We start from the raw sequence: 9828 nt of genomic DNA, 5'->3' as shown, positions 1-9828 counted from the left end.
TCCATGAAGTTTTGAAAACAAGATAATTAAAAATAATCACAGTGCCCTCTTAAAAAGAGTTGCTGGTTTCCTTACAACTGTGGTTGTAATGCCAACAATTTCTATTAGACACTTTATTTTTAATGTAATTTCAAGAAACTCTTTATCACTTCTGGTAAAATTCCTTCAGATTTTTTTTCAAAAGATGGGAAAAGTTAAATAGGGCAGAAAAGCCATGATGACCTTCTGTTTGAGCACCATAGTATACTGGGTTTTTTGTTTTTTTTCTGTCTCTGTGGTGCCTCTGCCACATCTGTGGTCATGGGAAGATTTAACAGAAGAAATTACTTTGATGTTTGAGTTGACCTAGCAGGAAGGTCCCCCAGCAGACCTATGGGACCAGCATGAGGCTGCGTTACTCCAGTGCAAAACAGAGCAGCTAATTTGGCCTGGGAATTGAACCTAATTTTGCTGTGAGGCAGATCTAAAGCACTCACTCAGTTGTAGGTAGTAGCCCTCTACAAAGGCAAAATGCTTTAAAAGCCTTGGCCTAAGTCTGCCAGAACTCATTTTACCTTTGCCTAAGGCTGGTACCACGTAAGAATTCTTTAATAATCTACAAAAATTGTGACTGAACAATCATGCCAACCCACAGGTCAGTCTCATGACTATGATTACCAAAAGCATTTGCAGAAAGCACCATGTCATCCTGTCACCTCAGATTATCCTCTTTTAGTTCCTTTGCTATGATACTAAATCAGTACTACATAAGCAGGTTTCAGATTTTTCCAGTCCTCTACTTTCCCTTCCTACTCTGATCTATACACATGAATCCTGATGACCCAGCTCACTGTCACCAAATAACTGCCATTATACTTGAGAGGACTAGAAAAATGTACTTTTCTGTGGAAAAAACACCCCCTCTTTCATTTTTAAAGGTGATCCCCGCAGGTCTGGGATTAGAAGTGCAGGGAGCAGGATGTTGGAGTACAGAGCTGTCCGTGCTCCACCTCTGGAGCTGCCCCCTGTCTGTACCCTCTGCTAGGGCCAATCTTCCCTGCTTAAGAGCACAGCTGCTCGGCAGGCTGACTGTTCAATCGGCAATGATCTCTAGTTTCAAGTATGACAGCACCGACCTGCTCAGCCTCCATTCAGCCGCAGGTGGGGGCAGCGGAAGAGAAAGGGAGGGAGGGAGGGAGAGGGAGGACACTGCAACCTACGTGAATAATTGATAGTGCAAGGAAAGGAGAGCAGCTGGGTTCCCTGTCTCCATCTGCTCACCAGCTGGGGATGAGAGATCCTTGCTCAGGTAGGGGATGAACAGCTTAGCTGCTTTTATTCTCGTCTTGCCTGCAATGCCAATTAAAATATTTTACATCTAGAAGGAATGGGAGCAAAGATAGCTGGGGGAGGGTTGATCCATATCTTCTGTGTTGCTTGCGTGGCGTTGTGTAATGGATGGACTTTGGGGTAGTTTCAGCCTCAGCAGGGAAAGTGTTTGTGTGCTTTTATAAGACATTATGCTACACTGCATTGTGTAGAGAAGCAGTTGGAGAGAGAGAAAGGGACAGTGAAGCTGGGGAGAGCAGATGTCTGTGTAGGAAATGAAACAAACTGAAGGGATGAAGGGGCATGAAAGAGGGTCTGTCCAGACTCAAAGGAAGCCCACCCTGATTCTGTCAATCTTGGACATAAAATGATGGGTCCAAGTGCGCAGCGGGAGGTGCAGTCTGTGCACAGCCAGTACTATATATAGAAGCTGTGTGCATACATCTGTGGAAACAGTTGATGTGAAAACATGTATCTTTCTATCTGTGGATGCATCTATGAGTTTGTGTAATATTGTAGTAAAACATTAAAAAAATACAGTTTTTACCCTGAAGAGTTGACCCTTGAAGGATATGCTGCTGTGTTTATCTGGTACTGCGCAGTTTCTGTGGAGCTTCTGATGTTCTCACAATGACTCAATTAATAAAATTGCAGGGACTAGTTTCTGTGTTACAGCCAGTACAGACTTTTCCTATGTGAGCAAGATAAAATGCTAATGCAGGTAAACAAATGAAAAACTTCTGCTAATAAAAACTAGAAAAATACATAGCAAAAGGTATAAACACCAATTACTGTAATACATGTATTAATATAGCTATACGGATATCTGAAAGAACAGAAAATTGTATGCCAGTCCCTAAAACACACAATAACTATAATATGCATAATGACCTATGCAGCTATGGACAAATATATGGATTACAGTCTGAGACGGTAAGTACACAGAATTAGTCATATCAGAATGCAACTATCAATAGGAGCTGAATCTACTTAGTACAACTCAAGGCTTATATTTGGTGATATTGTTGCATCAGCAGGGTAAATAGTAACAATCATTAGCTTGATTATAAGTTGAGGAACAGAAAGGGGTCCTGGGATTTGCTTGCATGTGATTTATTCACATGATTATTGCTAAAGGAGGCTAATTAGAACAGTAGTTAAGGTATTGAATAATTGTTTGCTTGTGTATCTTGAGGACTTTGTACACAACTGGAAGTTGCACAGAAGGTTAGGTAAAGCTGTGAGACAGTTAAGTGAAAACTGAGTCCAGTGTGGCTTTGAATGTGAACAAAGTTGGCTCTTGTCTGTAGTGGCAAGCAGCCAAAGAACAAGGATGGCAGAAAGACCTGGGCCTCACTGTATGCTTTCACGATGTCCAGGCTTGCTAGTGCTGCTGATAATGACCCTGAGATGGGGGAGGGCAGTAGTTACTGCTGGCAGCCCTCTCTAGCAGCAAAAAATAATGTCTCTTCCTCCTTCCTAGATGCAGCAGAAATGGCAAGCTTGGCTCTTTGCCTTGGCCCAGTCACATCTCTGCTCAGACATTCAGGTGAATGAGTGAGAACTGCTTGTGCTGCTGTATTCGGTGCTCTGGGTCCATTTGAGAGGCATTTGTGTTGGAGCAAGGACGCAGGCTGTATGAGTTAGCCAATACTCCAGCATCACATCTTCCAGGGGAAAAAAAAAGAAATAGACAAGAGGAAATGGAATCACTTGAACTCCATGCAACTTACTAAAAATAGCAAGTAGTCACTCTCTTTGTCTATTCAAAGTTGTCACCTGCCTTGATTCCTTACTCCTTGCAGTCTCTTTTCTCACAGACCCTTGAAGCCCCCATAATCATTTCTATCCAGATCTTTTATGAGCAGAATTTATAGGACGCATTAAGATGAAAATGCTGCACTCATCCCTAAACCTTTGATGTAACTGCTTGCTCTCTGTTTTTCTTTTTACTCCCCCCCTGCCCTCCCTATATCAACTATCTCATATTTCTGTCTGATTTCTCTGCATTCTATTTGTACTCTTCCTTTGCATCTTTTCCTAGCTCTCTGGCTCCTCTGCAAATTCTCTCTTATTCTGTGTTTCCTTATATCCCCTTCATGAGTCAGAACAAAAACAGTGTGAGACTGACACTTGGTGTAAGGTTCTAGCTGCTGCTTTTATAGGTCTTGATGTAAAGAGGAAACATTATATCATCCTGTGGAATGAAATTGAGAATCAAAATTAAAAAAAATTGTCCAGAACAGCTCTGTATTCTTGTTTAAACACAGGTATGTGCATACTCTTGCAATGGAAAGGCATCTTCTCACGCTCGATTTTTATTAGGAATGACGATCTATTGAGTGAATGCAAATACATGTGGTTAAGGGGTTTGGGATTCCTCAAAATGTGAGCTTCCTAAGTTTACATGTTAGATCAGTGAGCTATTTCATAAGCTTGCCAAATCTCTGTAGTACTTGATGTATGCCAGCTCCAAATGCCAAGGGCTAGTGGATTTAGTATCTTCTTATCCTTCCCTTGAAGGGAATGGACATTTATGGAGCCCTGATGCTCGCTTTCCCCACTGGATACTGAGAGCTTGGGGAAGTGATCTTGTTCTATAGCAAAGTTGAATAAGGGACCCCTCTGCTCTTCCTGTCTAACGCGCTGTGCTTCTCTTACCATCACGGAGAACCCGGAGAGCAGCAAACCGGCTCGGCTGTCCCAGCAGCTGCTCCTGCACTGTCCGTGGACTCCCCACAACCCAGGGCTCTAGGGGGAACCCATTTTCCACAGCGGAGGAGGGGCAGGAGTCACCAACCCATCCCCCTTTATCTCATCTTCCTCCATCCCTCCTCCTCCTCCTTCTCGTCCTTCCCTGAGCCGCTGCCGGCTGGGGCCCGGTGCCAGCCGTGGGGGTCCCTTCGCTGTCTCTCTGGTGAATCCCGGCCTGGGAGGAAGAGGAGGGGTGGGGGCGGGAGCCGCGGCTTCGCGGGGGGCCAGGAGGGAGCCTGAGTCTTTCTCCATGGCGAGGCCGGGGGAGAGGAAGCTCCCGAGGAGGGAACCCGGGAGCTGACTCAGCGGAGCAGTGCAGCATGTTTTCCCGGGAGCACGGCTTCCCTGCCGGAGCCTGCGGAGGGTAGGTACCGGGACCGGGACCGGGAGTGGTGCCGGCGGCCGCGGGGCCTGGGGCCCTGCCTTTCCCGGGCAGCCTGGGGACGGGGCAGGGCAGCGGCTGCCGGCGCTGGGGGCGCAGTGCTGGAGCAGCAGGAAGAGCCCAGCGGGTTGCCTGGAAGGGCGGAGGGCCGAGGAGGGGTAAGGCGGTGGCTGTGTCCCGGCCCAGCAGGTCCGGGTCTGGCTGTGGGCCCGGCGCTCCCTCTTCTCTCCCACCCTCCTTCCCTACCTCCCTCCCGGAGGCGCTCTGGCCGGGGGGACGCAGGCGGTGAGGTGACATACATCAAGAGGGTACTCCTCTCCCTGGAGGGAAAGAGGGAGGCTCGGCGGGCTCTTCTGCTACCCTGGGAATGGGGAAGCTCTCCAGCTGGGACTTCTCGGGAGCTGGGAGTGCGAGATAAATTTCCCTCTAGAGTTATCCTTTCTCCTGCCCCGCGGGGCAGTACCTCACGGGCAGAGAGAGCTGGCTGGGTTCTCCAGGCCCTCCTGATACCCTGTCCATCTCTGTGGCTGCACGAAGTCCTGAGCAGAGGGCATGGGCAGCCCACAAGTGGGAACAGTGGCCTCCACGCGAGGGGCAGGAGCTGGGGGGAGTGTGGCTGGAAGTGAGGTTCCTTACTGGAAGTCGAGGTCTACGAGCAGAAAGTTTGTGACCACCTGAGAGCAAACCACATCTCATTCGTAGTGGTTGTTTCCTTTTCTTAGTTCTGTCTCAGTAATTCCTTCTCTTGAGTTTTATGAATCTGCATGTAAGCAAATTTCAAAGCTGTACAGGTGCTTGAGGGTGGGGCTATTCGTGTCATGTTTTCAGCTGTCTTCACTGTATACCTAACAGTCATGTTTGGTAGACTAAATGTGTCTCTATAAGGGAGAGATGAGAGAGAAAGAGCAGAAGCTGTTGCTCATGAGAAGTGGTTGCCCAGAATTTTCCTTGGGAGTATTTCAGGCCTGCTTTTGTTTCACATTACCTTCAGTTCTGAATTGTCTATCCCTTCTAGTGAGGGATTTAAAAAACATATTAGTGTCTCACTATCCTATCAGGCTGTGACACCAGTTATTTTATTGACTGTCATTCCATAGATAGCTGCAAATCATGCTGTAGTGTTTCTTCTTCTGGAAGGCTTCCAGATTAGCTGAAGTATTTACGGTAGCTATGCACCTGCTTCCCTGTGAACTTCCAGGAAACTAGTTACCCGAGGATTTGGGGCACTTGTCTTTTAGAGTGCAACAAATCCCCTTTACCTCTGGAATATTTATGAAAGGATGTATGAAATTCTGTCAAGTCCCATTTGTATTTTTCTTAGAACAAATATTTGCATTGACTTGGTTCTTGAACTGGCTCAGCTATAGCAGATAGCAACAATTTTGAGAGCTGTATAGAGGGATATATATCCGGACTGAAATAACAGGATGCTGCAAGACAGGATTGAGCGGAGTTGTGTGTGTGTGGAGGTAGAGGTCTGCAAAGGTGCTTCCTGCACTATTTCAGAATTGAGAGTGGAGTCTTTGGCAGTGGATCAGCAGTACTTACGTTTAGTTTGGCTACCCACTTGAAATTAATGCACTGGTTAATGTCAGTAGCAAAGTCCTGGTTTAGACTTCAGCATTTTCTGGGCCCTTTGCTTCCCCTAGTTGCCATTTCCTGAAAATAAAGCTTCAGCAAGTATACATTTGCAAATAAATATTCCAGTCCCAGATTGTAGAATTGCTTTTCTTTCTCAAAAGGATGATATTCTTCTTTTCTGTGGTCAAAGAGTTTGAAGTTCCAATTTGAAAAGAAGTATGTTCTCTTTAATAAAGCTCAGTGCTTTTCATTCCAGAAGTTAAAAATTCACAAGTAGATTTTCAAGCAGTAGTTATAATGGCCCCACATTTTTGTGATATTTTATAAAAGATAACATAAAATTCAGGTAATCCTCCTGGATTTCTAAAGTCTGTTGGCACATTCCTAATCTGGGATAATTACAGAATTTTGAACATCTCTAAATGTATGGTAAGACTGGTGATTTTGGTCTCTACTGGACTCATTTTGACAATAGAACTGTACTAGGATTCAACAGTAAAGGAGCAGTTGCTGCACAAAGTTCTCTGGTCAGTCCAAAGTATAGAGATGAATGTATGGTGAGAGAACAGGGGCAGTACTGGTCAGAGTGATCTCCTGTAGGAACTGCCAGATTTCCATGATGCAGGTGTGTATTTAACTCTTCGCTGGATGATTCAGCGTTCAACCCAGTGACATGCCAAAGAAAACGCTGTAGCATGCAACAAGGCCCCAGGGCATCCAGTTGCACAAAAAGTTCAACTATTAAATTTCTTTCTGAAAATGAGAATTTATCAAATTAAGCCCTTATCTTTTTAGGGCTCACAGAATAAAAACTTCAGGTTTTTAAAAGAAACTATGAAAATCCTTCATGTACTGCCTTGGACATATATTTTGCTTATCTCAAATATGCTTCAAGTAAATGAATAAGATGATGAATAAAGCATGTATTAGTATAATATTAATATTCATTTTAAATACATTTGCCATCAAATTATTTCAATATTTATTTGGGGTTGTCAAGACTAACTCCTACATCTTCCCTCCCAGATATTTTATGGCTTTAATCTCTAGACGCATTACACAGATCTCTCTCATCTCCAGTTTCAGGATGTGGGATGGAAGCATTGTGTTACTTTGTGTAGGTGAGCCTATATGCAAGTTACATGATGCCATTGGACCACTAAAATAAATTGCGAATTGTCAGAGCATTATGCTTCTTGGAGCTTGTGATAGAGTAGCTTCATGATTGCAGAAATATGTTGTACCTCCATACAACAGGGAATGCAGCCACTGGTTTCAAAGCAAGAGTCTGTGTGACTTACAGATACTGATCTCTTAGAATGGGAACTGTAGCAGTCATGCATCTAATAGCTAGAGGATAGCAATTCTTGATTGCATTATATTATTATTATATGCATTATATGATGATTATATGGCCAGTGATGAGTGGTGTCCCTCAGGTCTCTGTCTTGGGACTGGTGCTCTTTCATATCTTTATCAATGGCATAGACAGTGGGATCGAGTGCACCCTCAGCACATTTGCAAAAGACACAGAGCTGAGCAGTATGATTGACACAACAGCAGAAAGGAACCATCCAGAGGGACCTGGACAAGCTCGAGAAGGGGTCCCATGGGACCCTTGTGAAGTTCAACAAGTTCAAGTGCAAGGTGCACCTGAGTCAGGGCAGTCCCAGACATGAGTACACAAGAATAGTATGTATGTCTTTTAAACAACAGTGGATTATTTGTGTTGCTTTTTATTTTCCCTTCTATGAAATCAAATAAAGTGCTGCTGCTGCTTGTACACACTACTGCTCCAGCAGGGGCCATAATAATAATATATTTTCCATAGCAGGTGGGCAGGCAAAAGCCCATCTAATCTCCACACTGGCTTTACTAGCAGTGGTAACACAGAACCGTGCTTACATCTCTCCTGCAGGCTATATCAATTCTGATCTCACACCATCTCTGTTATGCCCCTGTCTTGGAGGCTAATACCCAGGCTGTGGCAACTGGGGCTGTCCTTTAGATGCTGATTTTGGTGATATTTCAGAACTTTCATCTCTTTTAATACGGTCAAAATCTGAACACAAAGCTTCTTGTGAGACCTTCTTCTGATTCTTTAGTCTGCTGCAAATCCATGATGGAAGAGGAACTTGGCAAAGAAAGAGCATTCAGCACTTACATGACAGTTGTGAAGAAAATATTGTGTGTGAACAGAGACAGAGCATTCAGGGCCAGAAGATTTTTGCTGTTATATCGAGGATGTTTGCAGGCTGTAAGTAGTAATATCTCAGGGATTCTCACAGGAAATGACAGCTTCCTCATAGGTAAGAAATGGTCTGGGGAGAGGAATAGTAAGCAGAAGGCAAAGGAGACACTGCAGGCAAGTGCTGGCATCTTAAATTCTCTAAGTGCTAAAACTTTTTTCTTCTTTTTTTTCTTTTTTCTTTTACTCTCTCTGTTGCAGGAGGTCTGAGGAGGTAGCGCAGTGCTTCAGCAATGTTATAGACTCTCCCACTGAAGGCTTTCCATGTGCCCTCACTCCGGCTGTCCCCAACAAGGTAAAAGCAGTCCGTGTTCCTCTGGCTCAGGGTTGGAGTGTGCTTTGAACAAAAGTTATGTGTGCAGAAGGAATGACTGGAATCAAACTCGTGTGCAAGCATGTCTTACAGCTATAGTTGCCTACTTCTGTGAGAATCCTAAACTTTTTCATTTAAACTGTTCTTATGCCATACTGTATCAAGTCAGTGTGACCTGTTAAAAGAGAGAAATTCCTGATACCTGTCTGACCAGGTTTCAGGCCAAGCTTTTGCAACAGAAGCTGAAGACAATTTGGCCAGTTGTTTTGCCCATGCTATCAGTTCTAAGGAAGAACAATTCCATCATGTCTTTGGTGAGCAAGCAGTTTCTTTGCTAGAACATGGAAGGAACTGTTGGCTCCTTCAATATCTGAGATACGACAGAAGATAATGTTAGCTTCTTCAAATGTTAAATTATTTTCCCCTCTTGTCTTTTCATTTTCAGACTGTGGACTTGTTTGAGATGATTGAAAAAATGCAGGTAAGGAGAAGTAATTCTGTCCAGTTTTGGGATCTTTTGATTTTTCATAGCCAAACAAATAAGCAGCTGCCATTTGTCCTGTCACTTCACTCCCAGTGCCCTTTAATTTGGGCTTGCAGAATGTTTAGGTCTTCTGGGCTCAAGCTCCTATGCCTGCTCTTCAATGGGATATCAAAAGCATTTTTCTGGTTTTTTTTCCAACCAGCATGATGGAAGCAATAGACACAGATTATTATAATTCTGTATGTTCTTTGCAGAAGTGTGATTCTGAGAGAATCAAAGCTGCATTAAGGTATCTCTGTCATCTTCTTCAGAAAACTGTATTTCTGATGGGTAGCAGGTACTAATGACAGGTGATTAATTGGTTGTTGACCTAACTGCGTTTAGCAAGGTCAAACAGTTTAATAAATAACTATGGTAGGCCCTGTCTTTAACTTGTGCAAGATAGAAGGACTCTGCCTTAATTCTTATATGGAAATAGGTGCATTTAGTTGCATATATTATGTTGTAAAATTAAAATAGGGCAGAGTTAGGTTTCTCTGCCTTTTAAGTTACCAAAAAAGGAATAGGAGTATAATAGTATATGTGTTAAATATATAACAATGAAGTCTTTAAATTTTTCACGTTGTGTGTTCTCAGACCATCCTTGCAAGCTGCCAGTATTTTCCCTGAGTGATGCACCTTCTTTGAAATGCTGTGCTTAACCTTGACCTTGTTCCTAGTGCAAGTAGTTGAAAAACATGGACATTTTATTTCAACCA

The 9828-nt window shown here is 43.8% G+C and overlaps 1 protein-coding gene across 18 annotated transcripts in view; it reads left to right on the top strand.

The window, feature by feature from the left end:
* Positions 1–1048: 1048 nt before the first annotated feature.
* The window catches only part of LOC116781936 (rap1 GTPase-activating protein 1-like), a 44319-nt gene continuing 35539 nt past the window's right edge, over positions 1049–9828 (top strand). For 4 of the 18 annotated variants that reach the window (XR_004355032.1, XM_032677775.1, XM_032677774.1 and 1 more), the window contains exons 1-3: positions 4017–4426; positions 8475–8568; positions 9032–9067. Coding sequence is in view for 14 of the 18 variants with exons in the window: in XM_032677775.1 (XP_032533666.1) it covers positions 4383–4426; positions 8475–8568; positions 9032–9067 (174 nt within the window). In the remaining 4 variants the exon portion in view is untranslated. Of the gene's footprint in view, positions 1141–1160; positions 1289–4015; positions 4427–4480; positions 4603–8474; positions 8569–9031; positions 9068–9828 lie in introns of those variants that run through there. The other 14 variants (XM_032677777.1, XM_032677786.1, XM_032677784.1 and 11 more) reach the window with 10 other exon arrangements.

This window comes from Chiroxiphia lanceolata, chromosome 2 (genome assembly GCF_009829145.1).
Source record: "Chiroxiphia lanceolata isolate bChiLan1 chromosome 2, bChiLan1.pri, whole genome shotgun sequence".
NCBI lineage: Eukaryota > Metazoa > Chordata > Aves > Passeriformes > Pipridae > Chiroxiphia > Chiroxiphia lanceolata.
Note: the sequence above shows the minus strand (reverse complement) of the source record. Positions and strands in the feature narration are given on the sequence as shown.